The sequence below is a fragment of the Microcaecilia unicolor genome, chromosome 2 (assembly GCF_901765095.1).
Source record: "Microcaecilia unicolor chromosome 2, aMicUni1.1, whole genome shotgun sequence".
NCBI classification, from domain to species: Eukaryota; Metazoa; Chordata; class Amphibia; order Gymnophiona; family Siphonopidae; genus Microcaecilia; species Microcaecilia unicolor.
The window spans coordinates 152,321,404-152,344,443 of NC_044032.1; the positions used below are offsets into that span (position 1 = coordinate 152,321,404).

General features: G+C 41.3%; 1 protein-coding gene across 1 annotated transcript in view; it reads left to right on the forward strand.

Annotated features, from left to right (window-relative positions):
* The window catches only part of LNPEP (leucyl and cystinyl aminopeptidase), a 169,616-nt gene that overhangs the window by 89,232 nt on the left and 57,344 nt on the right, over positions 1–23,040 (forward strand). Inside the window, 3 exon segments of the mRNA XM_030193410.1 lie at positions 1,476–1,607; positions 5,206–5,337; positions 17,521–17,681. Of these exon segments, the coding sequence (XP_030049270.1) occupies positions 1,476–1,607; positions 5,206–5,337; positions 17,521–17,681 (425 nt within the window).

The following is a 23,040-nucleotide window of genomic DNA, read 5'->3' on the forward strand; positions in this document are numbered from 1 at the left end:
CATGAGTCCTCTCCCGTATTCATGCTGCCTACTCCATAGGGCTTGGTATTTTGAAAAACATGGGAGAAACACTGCCCTCAGGAATGAAGGTGGGTAGGACTGGGGGCTTGCCTGGCTATGGCCAACTGGCAAGTATCAATAATTAAAGCAGTGGAGATGAGCTGGAGTGCTTCTGAGAAGCTAAAGCAACCTAGGGGAATTCAGAGGTTAATAAGATGAAACTGTTAGAAGGCTGCAGAGCTCCCAGCCCCTACTGGATAGCAGGGCTGCCGAGAGGGGGGGCAGGGGGGACAAAATACCCCGGGCCTCCAAGGGGGGCCCGGCATCACAGTCCCCGGTCTCACCCGCCCACCCTCAGCTCAGTCGACAGCCCCCCTCCGTCTGCCATCGGGCCCCCTGCATTCAAATCACAGCGCCTCACCTCCGTGTGAAAGCGCAGCGGCAGATCGCCTTCCTTTGGGCCTTCCCTCCCTGTGTCCCGCCCTCGTCTAATGTAACTTCCTGTTTCCGCGAGGGCGGGACACAGGGAGGGAAGGCCTGAAATGAGGCAATCTACCGCTGCGCTTTCACACGGAGGTGAGGCGCTGTGATTTGAATGCAGGGGGCCCGGTGGCGGACGGTGCAGGGCTGTCGATGGGGGTGGGCAGGTGGAGACTGGGGACTGTGACGCGGCGGCCTCAGGGGGGGAGGGGGCTTGGGCCCGCCCGGCCCAGTCTCTCCGCAGCCCTGCTGGATAAAAAATGTTCTACTGAATAATGACAGAACTGTACTGAAATGTGTCATCGCTAGACACAGTATCCTACTGTTCCTTCATTTCTATATGTGATCTATCTAGGGCAGAGTAGGGTGTCTCTCTGCCAGGGACTGCTGGGATGTGCATGTAAGCACTCTTCTGTGAGACTAGTAGGTGCAGGGTAGCAGGGAGCCAAAGCCCCATGAGAGTGTGGAGGAGAGAGGAATAAGAGGGCAGGGGCAAGGGAGTGAGCAGTGTATCCTCTGGTGAATTTCAGTGGACACTGGTTGGTTGTATTGATTTTTTTTATTTTTATTTTTTTTTAACAATATTAGGAACAGAACTTCCCCATTTCATCATATTTTTGACTGAAAGTCATTATTACCTTATATTTAAATCCAGAGAACCGTCTTTCAGAATGTTGTCTGTCTGCCGTGGTTCTTCTGTTTTTCTTCCTTTTTGTTTGCTTTTGCTTGGGTTGTATTTTGAGAGTTTGTTATTAGAAAATCATGTTATGTTGGATTTTTCAAATTTTGACTTGGAACAAAAACAACTCTCTGCTTGCCCAGCCCTGAAAACAATTGATTTGAGAGAATTTGTCCATGTAACGAAACAAAAGTGCTAACTAGTTTTCTATGAAACTGCTGTACTTCTAGGAAATACAGACAAGTTGCAGATTATATTGGATCAACCCAGACAGCTTTAACATTCAAGATAACATAGTCTGTTTTTATACATCCAGGATGACAATCTCCAGACTATATGCTTAAACACTATGGCAAAGGATTCTCTGAATTCTTCATACCCTGTATCCTCAGCCGTGGAGACTCCAGTGCAAATTGATGAAATGTTTGATGCCCTCTCCTATATTAAGGTATTTAAATACAAATCTGTAGTTTGGGGAGATTATATATATTTAATTTTTTTGATATACAGAAAATGCTGTATTTCAATCTAAGAAATAGCGTAACCTAATTTTTTGCATTATATGCATGTTAGCAGAGTCACAAAACTGATCACACATATGTGATTCTGTTAAACCAACAAAATTTCTTCTTTGTAATAGGTCTTTTTAAGGGAAACATTAAAAAGCACTCATGAATTAATGTGCATTTGGTTCATCAGTCTATCTTTAAAAAATTAGTGCATGCAAAATTGACTTGATACATGAAAGCCTACAAATTAATTCATGTACAGTTGATTTGTACGTATTAAAAAAATTAGGCTCCTTTTACCAATGGGCTTTGTTGTCATTACTATTGGCTTGATAAATGGAGGCCTTAATTTGTATGTTAAATTCTAGTTTAAAAAAAAAATGCCCAAAATATGGGAAACAAAGCCTTGCAAGTATTGGGTAAAAAGTCAGGGCCCTATTTACAAAGGCATAGTAGCATTTTTAGCGCATGCTAAAAATTAGTGCGCGCTAACTGTGTAGATGCCCATAGGAATAAGCTCTTTTGAGCAGGGACTGTCTCTTTGTGTCAGATGTTCAGCACTGCGTGTGTCTCGTAGTGCTATACAAATGCTAATAATAATAATAATTTTAGCGTGCACTAAAAGCGCTAGCGCACCTTTATAAACAGGGCCTATAAATGAGGCAGAAAACTTTTAGCTGTGCTTATCAAACTTCATATGAATTATTCAGCATATATTTTCATGTTCCTCTGATCTCTTTTTCACTGTATCAATTTCAAAAATGTTGCAAGCAAGCAACACTTGCACAATAATCAGGGGCACATTCCTGCAGCACCAGCACAGGAAACCCTCCCTCCCCCCCCCTTAAAAATAATCATAATACATCCTACTGAGTCTCCTTTTCCCCAAGTGCCCAGCATTAAGATCTAAGAGAACTGTTGGAAAAAATGAAACAAAACAGTTCATTATCAGGAAAAACAAAAGCAAGAGTAAGACGATACACTAACTGCTCAGGTATTCTAAATTACCATCTCCATCTAAATTGAACTGTAAAAGTCTGATTTTATAACAGGACACCTATGTGAGAAGCCCCCCCAAAAAAGCATCTGTTTTATGAAGGAAACATAGCTGCCTCTATTCCTTTATAAAATAGGCACCCAGGTCCAGTCCAGCAGCATTTGTGCCAGATGGTGTAAATGTGTGCATGTACACATGCAGTTTATAATATAAGCATATGTATTATTTATTTATTTCATTTGTATCCGGCCTTTACCCAAAGCGGGTAACAGAAAAACGTACGTGGAGGTTTCAGATCCTCCCAGCCTATATATGCTGATGTATCCACACCAGAACCTTAAACATAACTCTAAATGTGACAGGTAGCCAGTGTAATTTTTTAAATAATGCATTGCAACTGTACCCACACTGCATCAGTCTGTGCCCCTGAGAGAACCTACTAGCAGATAACATAAAAATAGGCACACACTTCACGTGTACGAATGTGGTCACGCAATTTTGTAAACGCTTTTATTCAGCATGTAAAACAGGTTCTGCTTGTGGAAAAAGTTTTTTATCAGAATATTTCCTCCCCACCCCCAACATGACTATTCACACAGTGACCTTAAATGCTTAGGCCCATAGGAAATATACCTCATGTGTGACAATGTTGTTATACACTTGGGTATTTTAGAAGAAACTGAACCCCCTCTCCCCCCCAACCATCTGTGGAAACATTTGCATCCACTCTTCACTTGCTTACGGACATACACAACACAAAACCCTCCGATCCATAAGCATAAAGTTTTTTTGCATGGAAAAAATCTCATTGCTGTTTCCCTTATCAGACTCCGATGAAGTAGTTGGGAAAGAAAATTGTGAAATCAACTGTGGAATTGTGATTCAACTATGTGTTATGATTTATACCCTACCTAGAGTATACCATGCTGGGTCAGATCAGAGGTCTGTTAAGGCCAGCATCTGGCATTGGCCAGTTAGAGATCACTAGGAGGAATTTTTTTTTCCATACAGTTATGATCAGTAGCATTCTAAGATGTACTTGGCTAAAAATTCTTTTTGAACTTGTCCTGTAGTTAATTGCTCAACCCCATATTAAAGCCATTTGTTAGATACCTTGACAACATACTCTAGCAGCAAATTCAACAGCTTGCTTGATGAGTAAAAAAAAATACTTTCTTTAAATGTTTTAAATCTGATACTTGTTGGTTTCTTGGTGTGCTCTCTAGTCCTGGTACAGTTCAAAAGCATAAATAACCATTCCCCCCCCCCCCCCCCCCAAATTCTTGATTATGTAAACCTGTATCAAATTCTCTTCTCCAAGCTGAAGAGCCCTATCTGTTTATCCTTCCTTCATAAGGGAGCTATTGTTCCTTTTTGTATGTTTTCCAGTTCTGCTGTATACGTGTCTCATGTATTTTTGAGATGCTGTAACTCAAACTGTCACACTTTTCAAAATAGTTGCACGATGGTTGTATACTGAGACTATACTCTGTGGGTTTTTTTTTTCCATTCCCTTCTGAATAATTTCTATCATTGTACGTTTTTGATTGCCATTGCACATTGACTTGAGGATTTCAAGGTACACAATCACTTCAAGATCTTTTCCTGGTGGTGGCTTCTAAGTTTCAACCCGGTGCTATTTAACATATTTATTAATGATCCAGAAATGGGAACAAGTTGATTAAATTTGCAAACATAAAATTATTCAAAATTGTTAAAACGTGCGTATTGTGAAAAATTGCAGGAAGACCTTAGGAAGTTGGAAGATGGCATCCAAACGGCAGATGGAATTTAATGTGAACAAGTGCAAAATGATGCACATTGGGAAGAATAATTCAAATCATAGTTATTTGATGCTAGGTCCCACTCTAGGACTCGGTACCCAAGAAAAAGATCTAGGTGTAGTTGTGGACAATGCGCTGAAATCTTCTGCTCAGGGTGTGGCGGCAGCCATAAAAGCAAACAGAATGCTAGGAATTATTAGGAAAAGGATAGGAAATAAGACAAAGAATATTATAATACCTCTGTATCGCTCCATGGTGCGACCACATCTTCAAACATGTGAGCAGTAATGTTATTGCCAAGGGCTGAGACCACAGGGACCAACCATCTTCATAGAGATAATTTGTTATTTATGTCTGCATTGTAATGATTTTGATGGAATAGCATTGCCGGCTAGCAGAAGATTCATATGGGCACAAATCTAATATGTGGGGAGCAGATGTAACTGTCCTAAGGCACATGTGACAACCTGGGTATAGTGTAATGAAAGGATGTTGCAAAGCACTAAAGACCTGTTAATAACTGTGTGCTGCTTTTCAGGTAAAATGTTAAATAGGTTCATCAGTTGACCTGTTACAGCTTTTGAATTGCGCTTTCGCTATGTGTGTTTAGAATTTTAGATTTTTTGTTACAAGAGGTATTGTCTATCTGTAAAAACTGATAACAGCTGCTGTGCAAGTCTTTCGAGAGTGATGAAGACATTTTTATTTTCTCTTCTGAAACACCATTTGAAAATTTATATATTGTGTCCATTCTAGGGAGCTTCCATTTTGCAGATGCTGAAAGCATTTCTGTCGGAGGATGTATTTCACCATGCCATTGTGATGTATCTGACGAGTCATGAGTATGGAACAACAAAGAGTGATGATTTATGGGACAGTATGAATAAGGTACATGCCACCCCTCCTTTTTTCTAAGGATAAAGTTGACATTTCTTTGAGCTTTTTTTTTTTAATCCTCATTAAATGCTAGTGTTATACTGACAAAGGGTAGTGATTTGCAGAACTTGCACAAAAGCAGCCCAAATGTATAAAATCTTTATTCCCAATAAATAATTAAAAGCAAATATAGCAGACCAATGTCTAGTTTCTTCTGCTATACCAATACTTTCTTCCCAACATGTTTTAGCGTCTTGTGTGTCCTTGGAGACAGTATTGTGTGCCTGTTTGAAGTTGATTTATTGTGTGGTGTGGACCATTTAAAGATGTCTACCATGATTTTCTTGGAGTTTGTATATTCTTCGGAACAAGAGGAGTTTCTACTTCAGAGATCCTCTATTTTGGACGCCGAATCTTCTACTAATACAGTCAACACTTGGGCTGAGTTAGAGAATCAGTTGACACGTTTGACAAGAGCCACTTTACATGGAGATACTTTGGCTCATTATGTTAAAAATCATATGATCCAGACGAAACTCTGCATATATAAACCTAAGTTGTTCGCTACTGATTCCAACTTTAACAAAAGGAATGCCATCTTAAATAAATGTAGTAAGGACCTTATGTTGTTGATAGTTGAATTTATTCTACACTTGGAACTGAATTAAAAATCACAGTAACAGCTATATTGGATACTTTAAAACAAGGGTCATCTGTGGATGAGTTTTTGATAAATCTCATGCAGAGCAGTTACAAAAAATTGAGTCATAAGTACATAAGTAATGCCACACTGGGAAAAGACCAAGGGTCCATCGAGCCCAGCATCCTATCCACGACAGCGGCCAATCCAGGCCAAGGGCACCTGGCAAGCTTCCCAAACGTACAAACATTCTATACATGTTATTCCTGGAATTGTGGATTTTTCCCAAGTCCATTTAGTAGCGGTTTATGGACTTGTCCTTTAGGAAACCGTCTAACCCCTTTTAAAACTCTGCCAAGCTAACCACCTTCACCACGTTCTCCGGCAACGAATTCCAGAGTTTAATTATACGTTAGGTGAAGAAACATTTTCTCCGATTTGTTTTAAATTTACTACACTGTAGTTTCATCGCCTGCCCCCTAGTCCTAGTATTTTTGGAAAGCGTGAACAGATGCTTCACATCCACCTGTTCCACTCCACTCATTATTTTATATACCTCTATCATGTCTCCCCTCAGCCGTCTCTTCTCCAAGCTGAAAAGCCCTAGCCTCCTTAGTCTTTCTTCATAGGGAAGTCGTCCCATCCCCGCTATCATTTTAGTCGCCCTTCGCTGCACCTTTTCCAGTTCCACTATATCTTTCTTGAGATGCGGCGACCAGAATTGAACACAGTACTCAAGGTGCGGTCGCACCATGGAGCGATATAACGGCATTATAACATCCTCACACCTGTTTTCCATACCTTTCCTAATAATACCCAACATTCTATTCGCTTTCCGAGCCGCAGCAGCACACTGAGCAGAAAGTTTCAGTGTATTATCGACGACAACACTCAGATCCCTTTCTTTTAAAGAAGAACTACGTAAGGTTAAAATCAAGAAATTGAAAAGAGACAAAAAAGACTGAGTCTCAAAATGTATAGAGGTGGATGGGTAAAGATCAGAAGAAACGTTTTATACCAAGAACACCTTATGATACGTCATCTGATTCTGATCATAATGATGATAATCATCATCAAGATACAACTAAATCTGCAAGACCTTTTTTAGGAGGTTGCCGTTCAGGAGGGAAACCTCTAGGATCAACCAGAACAGAATTTCAAGAACAGACGTATCAAGGTTACCAGAAAGACCCTTATACCAGAGCTCTGTTGTCCAAAGATCAACAGTGATTGAGATTTCTAATTGCCATCTAACTGGTTGTCAACGTGATGTTTTGGAGCTTGGTTTAGATTTTGTACCTTCAGTGAAATATGATTGTTTCCAAATGAGAATAGCTATCTTACAATTTGTTCGTAAGCATCAACTACACATCTTTATCATGGGACTGTCTCCACAGTTGATATTTCAATGTTTTGTTTAAAATCTACGCACGCACACAAACAGATTCCAACTTGATCACGTCATTCGTCCACGCCGTGTGGCCGAGTGGAGGACTTCGGCTGGCGGGGGTTGGGGTCCCCCGCCAGCACAGGTACGTGACGACGGCAGCGGGGGAGGGTTGGCGGCGGGAAGGGGGGCTTGAGAGGGTCGAGGCAGTTGGGTGGGGGTCCAGGGGTCACGGACTGCGGGGGGGGGGGTCTGCAAATCGGAGGGAGGGAGGGAGTTGGGGTCTTTAACTCGTAGGTGGGGGGGGGGGGGAGAGAGTGGATCTGCTGTGAGGGTTTTTTTTTCTCCGGGTCGCGTCATAATGGGTCTAGTGACGTCAGCTAGGCCTTCGGAGCCCACCTGTGAAGAAAGTTACGGACACAGGCAGGCAGACGCATAGAACGTTGGAGGTGAGAATTATTATATAGGATAACTGGTTTATAAACATTAAGTTACGGTGCCGGTTCCTGGAAGATATTTTTTTTCATCTGGGAGGATTCTATTGAGTATTTTCATGACTTCTTGATATGGTTAAGCTCTTTACTTCATTACAGTTTACAATGAATTATGATAGACAACGGATATGAGTATGTATATATATATATATATATATATGTATATGTATATATATTTCTCTGAGGACAAGCATGCTCAATATTCTTACATTTGGGTCGTCCCAGGAGACCGGAACTTTTCTTTAGAAAAAAACTGGAAGTTTGTAGAGTGCTCCGTCATGCGGGCACGAGCCTGTCTAAACCAGTTCTTTTATATACGCGCTGCGAGGGAGTTGTGTTAATCGCTGCTCCTCGTTTTTGCTGGCCCAGGAGAATGCTTTTTTCTTGTTTTCTTCTTCTTCTTAGTATAATATAAAAAAAATGTTTTCCCTTATTTCTTTAGTTTTTCCTCAAAATTTTCAAGTGTCCTTTCTTTTTCGTTGTGGCCGCGTCTTCCCCTTTTTTGTGCCTTTTTAATTGGCACAATCGAGCCTTTTGATTTTGCGGACGCTATTTTCCCACCCATGTCATCGAAGACTCCCAGCGGCTTCAAACGCTGTACTCGCTGCAACCGGACCATCTCGAGTACCGACCCTCACGCGTGGTGCCTCCAGTGTCTTGGGCCCGATCATCTTCCAGCTGCTTGTAAGCTGTGTAAGTTAATGAAGAAAAGGACCCAGGTGGCTCGAGAGGCTCACTGCGAGAGACTTTTTGCTGATTGGTCCGGTCCGACGTCGAGGGAAGCAGCACTGAGAGACCACTTCGAGCTGGGAGCAGCGAGGCATCGAGTGGGTCTCCACCCGTCTCGAGGCCTACTGCTATGCAGGCCCCCCAGGACCGACCTGAGTCAGACCCGGCCCCGAGGAGGCGTGAGGATTCCACGTCGTCCTCATCGGTGCCGAGGAGTGTCGATGACGGGTGTCGAGCTAAGGCGAAGAAGCACCTTCATTGATCTCCTTCCAGACACGGTACCGAGAGCTCCGGGGAGCCGAGGGAGTCGGCACCTGAGAAGCGTCGGCACCGGGAGGACTGCTCACCCTCCATTCAGGAGGTGCCGATTAGTCGGTCATCCAGCAGCCTGGTACCAGCTCTCAAACCCCCTCAGATTCTGGCACCGGCTCCTGTACCGGCCCCACAGTCTTTTCCGATGGCAGCTCTCAATGAGTGAATCTGGGCCCTTCTTCCAGAACTTCTGGAAGGATTGCTTCGTCAGTCTGCCTGGGTGTCGGGGGTGCTTGTGCCTCCCATGCCGACTGCTGAGACGGCATCTGGGCCATCACCTGTGCGGAGGTCCCCGCCCTTGGTGCCGCTTGTGGTACCGGAGCTGGCTACCACCCGGGTCGACTCCCCCTCGATGTCGGCAGAGGAAGCTTTGCTGGAGTCGTCTTCTCGGCATCCCCCATGAGGACGTCGATCCTCGAAGTTGAGGCAGGCTCTGAGAGAGCTTTTGTCCGATACCGAAGAGGAGCGCTCATGGAGAGAAGAGGAAGACCCCAGGTATTTTTCGGAGGAAGAGTCCTATGGGCTTCCCTCTGATCCTACTTCACCCATTGAAGTAAGAAAATCTCCGCCAGAGAGTCTTACTTTTTCATCATTTGTACGGGAAATGTCTAAGGACATTCCATTCCCTTTGGAGGTTGTGGATGAGCCCAGGGCTGAGATGGTTGAGGTCCTGGATAATCCTTCTCCACCTGCAGAGGTTGTAACGGCCCCCCTGCACAATGCACTCAGGGAAGTGATGATGAGCAATTGGTCTTGCCCTCTCTCTAACTAAGTGATCCACAAGAAGTCCAAGTCCCAGTACAGAGTCCATGGAGAGCCTGTAATGGTGAAGGCCCAACTTCCTCACGATTCCATGGTGGTGGACTCTGCTCTCAGAAGAGCCAAGAGTACTAGAGACTATGCCTCGGCGCCCCCAGGCAGAGAGTCTAGGACCTTGGATTCTTTTGGGAGGCATACATATCAGGCCGCAATGCTAGCCGCCAAGATCCAAACATACCAGCTGTACACAAGCATTCACTTGCGGAACTCGGTGAGGCAACTGTCCAGTTTAGTTGAAGCACTTCCTCCAGAGCTTGCTGAACCTTTCCATCAGGTGGTCAGGCAGCAGAAGGCGTGTCGCAAATTCCTGGCCAGGGGGGTTTACGACACTTTTGATGCGGCATCCCGAGTAGCTGCTCAAGGTATAGTGATGCGCAGACTCTCATGGCTGCGTGTCTCTGACCTGGATCTGAAGACCCAGCAGCGAATGGCAGATTTTCCTTGCCAGGGGGATAATCTATTTGGAGAGAAAGTAGAGGATATGGTTGAACAGATGAAAAAGCATCATGATGCCATGGATTCTCTCTCCCGCCAGACGTCTTCTGCTACTTTCTCCTCATCCAGGAGGTTTTTTGGAGGGAGGAGGAGTGCTCCCTATTCCTATAATAGGCGTAGGTACATTCCTGCCTCTTGACAGCCGGTTCAGGCTCAGCCCCAGCATGCGCATTTTCGTCAACTCTGTGCGCCGAAGGCCCCTACGGCTCCCCAGCAAAAGCAAGGGACGGGCTTTTGACTGGCTCCAGTGCAGCATAGCCGCAGTCAAAGTGTCCGTACCGGGCAACTTGCCTGTTGGGGGGAGGTTGATATTTTTTCACCAAAGGTGGCCTCTTATAACCTCCGATAGGTGGGTTCTTCAAATAGTCCGGTTCGGATACACACTCAATCTGGCATCCAAGCCTCCAAATTGCTCACTGGGAGCTCAATCCTTCAGCTCCCAGCACAAGCAGGTACTTGCAGAGGAACTCTCCGCCCTTCTAAAGGCCAATGTGGTCGAACCTGTTCCACCAGGGGAAGAAGGGCTGGGATTCTATTCCAGGTACTTCCTTGTGCAAAAGAAAACAGGGGGGATGTGTCCCATCCTAGACCTAAGGGCCCTGAACAAATTTCTTGTCCGAGAAAAGTTCAGGATGGTTTCCCTGGGCACCCTTTTCCCATGATTCAGGAAAACGATTGGCTATGCTCTCTGGACTTAAAGGATGCCTATACTCACATCTCGGTGCTCCCAACTCACAGGAAGTACCTTTGATTTTGCAGTGGGAACTCAGCACTTTCAGTACTGTGTACTACCCTTTGGTCTAGCATCTGCACCCAGGGTCTTTACAAAGTGCTTGGCAGTTGTCGCAGTATCGCTATGCAGACTGGGAGTACATGTCTTCCCATATCTCGACGATTGGTTGGTGAAGAACACTTCGGAGACGGGCTCTACGATCCATGCAGATGACTATTCAACTGCTGGAGCTACTGGGGTGTTTAGTAAATTATCCCAAGTCCCACCTTGTTCCAGTTCAAAAATTGGAGTTCATTGGAGCTCTGTTGGACACAAGGATGTCTCGAGCTTATCTCCCCCAGGTAAGGGCAGACCATCTCCTGGCCCTAGTATCCTCGGCTCGAGCGTCTCAACAGATCACAGCTCGGCAGATGTTGAGACTTTTAGGACACATGGCTTCCACAGTTCATGTAACTCCTATGGCACGTCTACACATGAGATCAGCTCAATGGACCCTAGCTTCCCAGTGGTAGCAAGCTGCGGGGGATCTAGAGGATGTGATCCAGTTGTCCACAGCCTTTCGGAATTCTTTTCAGTGGTGGACAATTTGATCCAATCTGACCTTGGGACGTCCATTCCAAATTCCTCAGCCGCAAAAAGTGCTGACGACGGATGCATCCCTCCTTGGGTGGGGAGCTCATGTAGATGGACTTCACACTTAGGGAGCTTGGTCCTTTCAGGAGAAGGATTTTCAGATCAACTTCCTGGAATTATGAGAGATATGGAACGCTCTCAAGGCTTTGAGATTGACTGTCCAATCAAATTATTCTAATTCAGACAGACAGTCAGGTTGCTATGTATTACACCAACAAGCAGGGGGGCACCGGATCTCACCCTCTGTGTCAGGAAGCCGTCAGGATGTGGCTTTGGGCTCACCATTACGATATGTTTCTCTAGGCCACATATTTGGCAGGAGTTAACAACGGTTTGGCCGACAGACTGAGCAGAGTCATGCAACCTCACAAGTGGTCACTCAACATGGACATTGTCCGGAAGATCTTTTGAGCATGGGGCAAACCCCTCGGTGGATCTTTTTGCCACTCACGTCAATCGCAAAGTCCCTCAGTCATCTGTTCCAGATTTCAGGCCCACGACAGACTAGCGTCAGATGCCTTTCTCCTACATTGTGGGACAGGCCTTCTGTATGCATATCCTCTCGTACCTCTAGTAGGGAAAACTCTGCTAAAACTCGGGCAAGACCGCGGAACCATGATTCTGATTGCGCCTTTCTGGCCCCGTTAGATCTGGTTCCCTCTTCTTCTGGAGTTGTCCTCCGAAGAACCGTGGAGATTGGACTGTTTTCCGACCCTCATCACTCAGAACAAGGGGTCGCCTTTATTTTTTATGCTGCAGTATCTAACTGGTAACCGCGCTCTCTTGACAGGTGGGAATGCACTCATGTATGTGCTGTGGAGTGGCTCTCGCACTCTACAAAGCTCTGTTTAAGCTTGTTAGAAGCTCCAGACCAGGCATCGTGGGGTTGTTACCCACTTGTGAGAATATAAGGCCTGCTGTCCTCAGAGAATACCTGCGACAGGTGAGTATCTTTGTTTTATAACTACAGTGTTAGGTTCCACATAGATAAAGGATCTAGGTATCATCATGGACAACATAATGAAATCTTCTGCTCTATGTTGCAGTGGTGGCCAAAAAGAAACAAGTGTCCAGAATTATTAGGAAAGGAATGGAGAATATAATGCTTGTGTATCACTCCATAGTGCGACTGCACCTTGAGTATTTTGTGCATTTCTGATTGTTACACTTCCAAAAAGATAATGGAATTGGAAAAAGGTATAGAGAAGAGCTATCAAAATAAGAGAGTGGAACAGCTCAGTGAGGAAAGGCTAAAAAGGTTAAGGCTTTTCAGCTTAGTCATGTTTTAAAAAAGTACAAAGATCATGGGATGCTCCATGAAGTTACTAAGTAGCCCATTTAAAAGAACTAGAAGATATTTGTTTTTAAATTTTTTTTATTTATCAATAAATTCAAATTTATCAAGCAAAGAAATACTTGTACAGAAAAGTATGATTTTACATTATTTCAAAACTCAATAAACATAAAAATATAAAGAGGAAGAATCTTATACCAATCATACTCAAGTCCACATATTGGATCCAAGATTACATTCAATGAAAATTCTAGTTTAAGGAAACAAAAAATAAAGGTAGATGACCTAACGTGCTGTTGAATTCCTATTACCAAAAAGAGAGCAAATTCACCTGGGTATTTGGTACAAATTATCCCCAAGTGATCTGTTTAGCTGACAAAAAAGCAGTAAGGTGAGAAGGTTCATAAAAGACATATTTAACCGATTGGTATCTGACTATACATTTACGAATATTGTAGGAAAAAAGTAGCCCGTAGCTGAAGAACACCCAACTTCATTAACGGGAACTGCTTACGTCTCTTCTGGGTGTTTCTAGAAACATCCAGAAAGATTTGAATTTTCAATCCCAAAAAACGTTTTCTCATTTTTGAAATACATTCTCATTAACCAATTTTTATCAGGCGCCAATACTACAGTGGCCACTAAGGTTGACGCAGTAACTAAATCAGTATTGGAGGACTCCAAGAGAGCAGAAACATCCAATGTTTGAATTTCTTGAGCTTGTTGATCAATTACTGATTTATTAGGCAAATAATATATTTGTGAAAAAAGTAGAATAGACTCTTCAGCAACCCCCAATATTTCCTTAATATATTTTTTAAGCATATCTCGAGGGGTAACTGCAAATTGTTTAGGAAAATTAAGGAATCGGAGATTATTACTCCTGGAAAAATTTTCAAGCGATTCAGTTTTTCTCCTCAAGTTAGACAAATCTTTCATTATGTTGGTCTGAAGAGCCTGTAGATTTTGTATATCTCTCTTGTATTTTAGTTTGTTGAGTTAAACCTTCTAATCCAAAACTTCCCTTCCAAGGTAGTCAGATCTTGACCCAGTTTTTGGACCTGGGGACATAGAACTTTACCCAGGTCTACTATAAGAGACCACAAACTATCCAAAGTGACTCCAGCAGGTTTAGCGTTCTATATCCAGCAAATCCAGTTGAAGATGGCATAAAAATGAGGTGTATCTAACTGAATTCTGTCTACATAGAATGCAGTGTAGAGCGGTACAGTTTTTGAATTGAGATAGCTCTTCCTGCATTTGGATGAAGCAAGACGAGCAGAGGCTTTGCGAAGAAGTGGTAGTTCGTACTTTCCAGGGTGGTATTATATCCTTTTGCCTTTGTTCTATGGTACCTGAAGGCTAGAGGGTAGCCACTATAATGCCAGTTTTTAAAAAGTGATCTGAGAAATTATAGACATGTTTTAATGGGACAAAGCCAACACGCATTTAAGCAAGGGAAATCTCACCTCCTCAATGTGCTAAATTTTTTTGAAGGTGTGAATAAACATGGGTAAGTGAATTTGTTGATATAGTATATCTGGATTTTTAGAAAGCATATGACAAATTTGCTCGTGATAGACTCCTGAGGAAATTAAAAAGTCAAAGTATAGGTGGCAGTGTCCTAATACTGGATTGAGAACTGGCTAAAAGATAGCCCTACTCGCCATTTTCTCAATGGTAACTTTATTATCCTCCGCGTGAAGTGCCCCAGGGATCTCTACTGAGTTGATAAAATCAGGGGTAAAATTTTCTTCCATTAGGAAGAAAAGATAGAATACCGGGCTTGTTCTTCTTTGACCTGAAGTTCTCCGTATCTTATAATATTGCCACTGTTAACTTGCCTTTTTGTTTTAATAAAGCTCTTCTATAAACATAACTCCCCCACCAAAGTTTGTTTATATTTATTAAAAACTTGATATACTGCCTTTTAAAGTAAAATCGAAGTGGAGGAGTGGCCTAGTGGTTAGGGTGGTGGACTTTGGTCCTGAGGAACTGAGTTCGATTCCTACTTCAGGCACAGGCAGCTCCTTGTGACTCTGGGCAAGTCACTTAACCCTCCATTGCCCCAGGTACAAATAAATACCTGTATACAATATGTAAGCCGCACTGAGCCTGCCATGAGTGGGAAAGCGCGGGGTACAAATGTAACAAAAATTAAAAAAAAAAAATAAATTCTTAAAAGCAAAAGTAAGAACAGGAAAGGAACTACAATTGATAGGAAAGAAAGGACAAAAAAAAAAAAGCCAGACACTAAATAACAATAAGCAGTCTGCTAATCTCGCCAGGTCCCGTCCCCCTCGGAAAATACCTGTGTAAAAAAAATAGGCTTTCACTGTTGCCCTAAATTTACTATAAGATTGTTCTGACCAGATTTCGCATGGAATTCCAATGGAAAAGAAGGCAGAGTGACGGGTTGATTGCAGCATGGTACATTGAACAGCTGGGGTTGCCAAATGATGGGCAACTAAGGACCGTAATGTACGGGCAGGGACATATAGGGTATGATGAAAGAAGCAAGATAGGAAGGAATGCCTGTATGCAGAACTTTATGTGCAAGAGTCAAGATCTTATGCTTAATACGATAGAGAATTGGTAACCAATAGTGTTGATTAAGAAGAGAGTAACATGATATTTATGTGCACGAGTAAGTAACTGTATTGCTGTATTTTGAACCTTCTGAAGCTTTCGTAAAGAATGTAAAGAAAGACACACATAAACCACATTACAGTAGTCCAATTTGGATGCTATTAGCAAATACAGTAGAGTTGCGTATGATTTTTCATCAAGATATGGATGCAACGAATGAATCAAGCAAAGAGACCTAAAACATGATGTAGTGACTCTGCTAATATGAGGCTCAAATGTTAATAGTGTATCAAGAATTACTCCAAGATATCTAAAGGAATTCACTAATGTTATAGGAGACCCCAAAATAACACACAATAGTGGGTGAAATTGAATGGCCTTTGATTCAAATTGCTACTACTTTTACCACATTTAACATACTTAACCCTCCATTGCCCCATGTAAGCCGCATTGAGCCTGCCATGAGTGGGAAAGCGCGGGGTACAAATGTAACAAAAATAAAATAAAAATAAATAAAATAAAGTAAATGGTATAGACTGTACCTTAAGTTCCATTGTAGTTCTATCACTCTCTTTACTCACTGCATCCAGCTCCCCCTTAACTGGAAAAAAAACAACGAACTAGAAGATATTTTTCACTCCATGTCCATCGGGTTGGAAGGGTAGGGAGGGTTATTATAGTTGGCTGGTTGTTCTTGTTTTCTATTTGTGACTTAGTTGTGCATAATATTGTTCCTTGTTATACTTTGATAAGAGGATTTAGATATAAAATCATAAGTGTTTGAGGTTTGTGCAGATGTAAAAATAAATAAAATTATTCATTGAATCTTACTACTGTTAATAGTGGTTTAGTTTGAATGGGTTATAATTATTTTTCAGGGGTGGTTGTCCCTTCTAATGTAAAAGGGGTATCCTGAAGTTTTAAGATGTGTGTTGGCATTTACTACTTTCAGCCACAAGAGGGAGAAGCGGCATTAAAGGATTTCAGTTTTCCTAGTATTCTTCTGTTACAAAATATCTCATGTCCCTAAAAGTCATGGCAGTCTTGAACCCCTGTAATGAAGGCAAAGCAAAATTTACTTTTTCCATGTACTTTTTTCATAAGGAGATGCCCTTTGATTATAGCCTTTATTTGCTCTTGATTTCTCTTAGTCCCCTTTTTACAAAGCCACGCTAGCGGCTGCCGGTGCAGTAATGCTGACACAGCCTATTCATTTTGAATGGGCTGTGTCAGCATTGCTCTGCGCATTGGAGCCGACGCTGTGGGTGCTTGAGCACCCCCGATATTGAGAAAATTCCTTGTATGTGTCCAGGGAGGGGTTATTTCCATTAGCACCCCCAATAATTTTGAAAAGTTGGCTCCTATGGCTGTGCGGCTTTGTAAAAAAGGAGGGGAGAGGGTTAGTGTTTTATTTTGTAAGACACACTGTTGTGCCAGTTACTTTCAGGATCATGAACTGCATGTTTTGCAATATCTGTTGCTGGGTGTGAGCTTATAAACAGTGCATTTGCATAAACTCAGGGCCTTTTTTCATGGGGTTCTCAGGAGTACTGAGTGGGGGCACATTTTTTGTTGCCTACTAAAATTAACCCATAATCCCCAAGTGTTAGTGGAAGAGCCCAGGCTCTGCTCACCAATGCTGCCTTTTCATAGATTATGTGGTTGGTTGCAGGGAGCCTGAAGGACAGACTGGAATTTAAGTACCTACACCTTTATTTTGCTAGAAAAAAATGTACTGCATAAATTTGGTTATTGAATTAATACTGCATGGAGATAGCAACAGAGCATTGTAGCTGTTGATGGCCCACTCTCTTGTTAGCAAGCTTAGTCTTGTTTGGAGTGAGCTTGGGTTGAAAGTACTGTATCGAAACAACTTTATTTTAATGTTCAAGTTCAGGCATTTGGTTCCATTTGATTCTAAGCTCAGGTGCCACAAATTATGTGGCTGGCCTTGGAAAGACCCACCTGTTGCTTCAAATTCCTGTTTTGTATTGTTGCCATGCAAATTTCACTCTGACTTCGACTAAGGAATTGGTCATAGGAAATCTTTCTTTTGCATCCAAACTACAGATCACAAATGGAACTCTGAATGTCACAGAACTGATGAGAACCTGGACTCTGCAGAAAGGATTTCCTCTGGTAACTGTTAAGAGGAAAGGAAAGAGCATTTCACTGCGCCAGGAATATTTCCTACAAAGTGACAACATGAATGATCAGAATACGTTTCACAGGTATTCCTTACTCCCCCTCCCTTCTGATGCATCTGATACACTTTCACATAATTCCTGATAGTGAGATATTTCTTACAGTATGTTCATATATGTATGTGTTAATGTCAGAACCCAGTGTAAAGTGGTAAGATTTACTCATACATTGCCAAAACTCTGTGCTGTGCATCCTTGAGTGAGCAATGAGAATAAACTAGAGGTGAGCGTTTAGTGCACTATTAATTCTATTAAAAAAAAATTGAGTAGGATTAATCCTGACCAAAAATTTTTTTTTAACTCCCGTCTGTTGCTGAACATTGCTTTCTCTTCACTGCCTATCCTATTTCACCTTGGCGTAACGCAACAGAGGGAAGGCATCAACATCAGTGGAAATCACTGCTGGAGTCCCTAAATGTGTGTGTGTGTTGGGGGGGGGGGGGTGACACGGAGGGGGAAGGGGGAAGAGATGCAATGCCTGTGTGCTGGGGGGGGGGGGGGGGTGGAGGCGGTCAGCAGCAGCAGCAGGAGAGGAGAGGAATGGGTGTCTGTGTGTCAGGTTTAGAAGTAGAAGGGAAGACATTTGGGTTTATGAAGAGGGGAAGGGTGCAGCAGCAGTGGAAAGATATGGGTAACAGGTTTAGCAGCAGAAAGGGAGACACTTTGGGTGTATGAACAGGGAAGGATGCAGCAGGAGAGGAGAAAGGTAGGTACCTATATGGAGAGAGGGAGAGCAATGTGCTGTGGGAAGGAAGCATGTGTATACAACGTTTCAGAAGGTTTAAAAAAATATCCAAACAGTCTGCGCAGTGGAAATTTACTTGCACAAAGCCATCCAACCCAGAGGAGCAATTAATCATGTGATTAAAATTTTTAATACCACAATTAGTTTTGGTGGAAATTTTTTTTTTACTTGTTACTCACCCCTAGAATAAACTTATGCAGAAAGGGGCTTGGTATTATAAGAGAGCATCTCTGTGGAATGGATAAAAAGGCACTTACCATGTATACTCAAATATAAGCCCATCTGAATATAAGCTGAAGTACCTCTTCTTCCCCCCCCAAAACAAAAGGGGGGGAGAACAGCTGACTCGAATAGAAACAGAGAATAGAAATTTGGGTGATCAGGATGAGCCACTTTTAGCACCTCTGGTTCTAGTTCTTAGAGGAGGTTTCCTCTAAAGCTTCTGGTTTACTGAATTCATTCTGCTCAGAGTCTGTTTTCCGTCATGTTAAGCTTCTATCTTAATGTATCTTGATGTGTTCTTTAGTTAAACCACTTCATTTTAAGTTTTTCTATTATCATTGGTGTCTGTGAGAGACGCAACTTCTACTAAGATTTTTCTTCGCTGTTTTATTTAGTACATCAATATCATTCTTGTTAACCACATTCTTCCCATATTGGGTTGAATGCGGTGTACAATCTTCCCTCTAGGGGGATACAGGGTAGTATAGAAGTAAATGTGCCAAAATGGATATTACAGTAAATTTCAATATAAAATAAAATCAATATCAAAACTAGCAGTTAACCCTCTCACGAGTTATGACCCATTGAACAGAAACGTTTTAACGTTCTTCCAAAATTTGAAATAGTTCTGTTCCAACCTATCGTAATAAGGGAAAGAATTCCATAGAGACACACTCATAACTGAAAATATGGTCTTAGCCACTCTAATAAAAAAAAAAAAAATCGAGAAGAGAATCTTAGAGGAACAGAAACAGTATTAATTAGGAGTTTGGAAGTTACACCATAAAGAATCTGGTGAAGCAAACATACTGCTTTAAATAAAATTCATTCATTAACTGACAATCAGTGCTATTCAGCAATATAGCCAGAAATACTGGTAAACTTATTAAGTTTAAAAATCCAATAAGTAGCTGTATTTTGTTTAAGTTGAAGCTTCCTTAAATACCTGACACAAAAACCCAAATAGAGAACATTGCAGTAGTCCAGATAGGGGAGAATCAACTTGAACTAAAAGAGCAAATGTATCCTGACTGAAAAGTGATTTTATGAAACGTAATTGCCCGAGTCAAAAAATGTTTCCCACCAGAGGTGACTAACCTGAAGACCATAAGTCAGGAATGAATCAAGAATCACCCCCAACATCCTGGACTTGTCCTTACCGGTATAGATTGATCAACAGATAAAGATAGATGATGGAACAATAACTCCAGAGTTCTTAAACCAGAGTATTTTTGTTTTTTAAAGATTGTTTCAACTTACTGATCAAAGCCCAATCCTGAATGTGATCTGTATTATGCCAATTGGTTGCCTTGCAACTACGGGAACCTAATTGGAAATTAGATGGGGCATTTACCTTGCAAATTTCTGCTACATGCTTAATCTGTAGCACTCTGTTTGGCAGTCACTAAAACTCGCAGACAGTATAACCAAAATATATTGGGGCCATTTTACTAAGGCTCATAGGTGCCTACGTGCATCCAACTCGCTTCAATTTGGGACTTCCGCGAGCCCCGGGCAGTAATTCCATTTTGTACGCGTGTCTGATACGCATGGCAGAAAATATATATATATTTTTCTACCGTGTGGCACTAACCGGGCAGTAATTGGCAGAGTATGCGTACTAATGATTACCGCCTGGTTAACCCATGAGACCTTACCACTAAGTCAGTAGGTGGTGGTAAGTTCTCAGGCCCAAAATGGATATGTGCTAATTTTTATTTTGCTGCTGCACATCCATTTTCAGTCCCAAAAAAAAGCCCTTTTTTGCAGGCGCTGAAAAGTGGATCTGTGCGTGTCCAATACACGCGCCTACAACAGCACAGGCCATTTTTCAGCATATCTTAGTAAAAGGACCCCATTGTCGAGTATACAGTATTTTGTAAAGGTGACATAGATGCCTGTGTGTGTTCATAAAATCGATATCTAGAACCAGCCCCAGTTATGTCCAAATTTCCACATGCTAAGAAGAAATGCTTAATCGTGTACATATATTTTATAAATACACATTCATATTGTAACTCTGCCCCAGGAATGCCTATGTGTGATCTTTTGGGCTCATGTACTTAATGCATGAATTTTCAGCCACACAGTTTTATAAGAGCCCTTTTCTATGTGTAAAACATGATCTGCAGGTGGGAAAAGCTTTACAAAATTTACCTTCTTAATGGGTACCATTAAATACTGTGCATGAATTTTGCTTTATTTAAAATTTAAAAAAATAATAAAATGAATAAAGCTGTTCACCGTTAATGCTTTTCTCTGACTACAGTGCATCTGATCTTAGTATAGGAGAAACGATAAATCCACTTCAAGTTTCAAACGGTGGGGACAAATATATGTATCCAAATGACAAGCCCAACACTCAAAAAAATAAATACGGGGACAAATTCACAATGCAACTCTACATCCGACTTGAAAAAATGGAGATTCAATGTAATTCTTCATTCATTTGATAATTCTCTTTATAGTGATTTATTAGACTTCAACTTTACAGTAGATGAGATCCCAGTAGATCGATGTTGGTCTTCCTTTGATCCAGTTTCCACTTCTAAGCTCTGCCCTTTGATTAGCAGAGTAGCTTGATGTAGTTGTCCATTACATAATTTTCCTTCATATTTATTGAAGGTCCTTCGAATGAAATAATAAATTGGATTGTCTCATTTGTTAATACAGCCTTGGCAAATGGTTGGTTTTCTTCTGATATTGGTAACATTGTATTAACTCCAATCCCAAACAAGTAAATGGTGATATGTCTTTGACATCTAATTACCGACCAGTTGCTAGTATTCCATTTTCTAAGTTAATTGAAGTTGTAGTTAATTTTTAGCTAGTAAACTATCTTAAACCCTCATCCCCCCTCCCTAACTTCCCAATGTATCTACCAACACGAACCTTCTTTTACCACAATAACACCTGTATTTGTTCATACCGCAACTGGCGAACGCTGTTGCGGTACCATGTAAGCCACATTGAGCCTGCAAATAGGTTGGAAAATGTGGGATACAAATGAAACAAACAAATAAATAAACTACATAGAGCAATTCAATTTATTTCATAATTCTCAACACGGATTTAGAGCTTTTCACAGCAGTGAGACACTGCTTATATCTTTTGACTTTGGAAGTTGAGTCCTGTTGGGTGGAGGCCTCATGGTTTTGCTGCAGTTTGATACTATCATTCATGCTTAATTACTGAATTTACTTTCAACACTTGGTCTGACAGATTGTTTGCTTATGGTTTGAATTTTTTCTTACAAGAGACATTGGTTGTTTGAATCTTTTCTTACAAAGAGACATTACTCTGTATTTAAAGATAATTCTTTTTCAGATCCTCGGCGTTCACCGTGCGGAGCTGCTCAGGGATCTCCCTTTTCTCCTGTGCTATTCAATCTGTATATGAGTACATTAGGTTGACTCTCTTGTGGAACTGATGCTAAACTTTGGTCTTAAGCAGATGATATTTTTCTTTTGGTCTCTGTAATTACTGTTTTGGAAATATTCTATTCTAAACCTAATGAGTATGTTGGGAAACTAACTGTTGGTAAAAAGCTTTACAACTCAAACTGAACGAAGATAAACAAAAATCCTTTGGTTTGGTCTTCATCAATCAATTATTCCACAAACTATTATGTTGGAAATGGTTCTTCTATTCAAGTTGACAGGGAATCTAGAGTACTGGGTGTTATCCTTGATACCTCACTTTCAATGGAATCTCATATAAAAAATGTTTTTTGTAACTTCAAATTGAAACATTTTAAAATTATTGTTCAGTTGTCTATTCTTCCACTACCTGATTACGTTAATTCCTTGTTCACTGGATTAACAATAAAACAGATGTCTAAACTTCAGATGATCAGAATTCAGCTAAGATGAAATTTCATCACTCAATTTTGAGAGCGCTTTCACTTTGCTGGTTGATCAGCATTGGATGCCGGTTCGAGTGAGAATTCATTTCAAAGTTCTACTGATTTTGTAAATGAGTTTAAGTTTTTAAAGAATTTTATTACATTAAGGATATGTAATTTTTTGATATTTTAATTTCCTTCAACTAAAGATATTCGTTTTAAAGCATTATTTTCTAGATCTTTTTTGTTTACTGCTGTTCATTATGGAATAGATTACCAGTTCAGTTTCGATCAATAATGGATATGTTCACCTTTCGAAAATCTTTAAAAACATATCTATTCCTTCATAGATAATTGTAATATTTTGTTCTGATTTTATTTAGTAGGTAACATCCTGATTTTATGTATCGTTTTTTATTTTTTTGTTACCTTGCCTTGAATTTTTTTGGAAGATTAGGCGGGTTATAAGAGACTCGGATAATATAACATAATAAAACTTTTATTTTCATTGCTTAAATCCAGCTTTCTTAAAACGTAATTCACTTTTTACTTGGTTTCCTCTTACGGACCTTGTT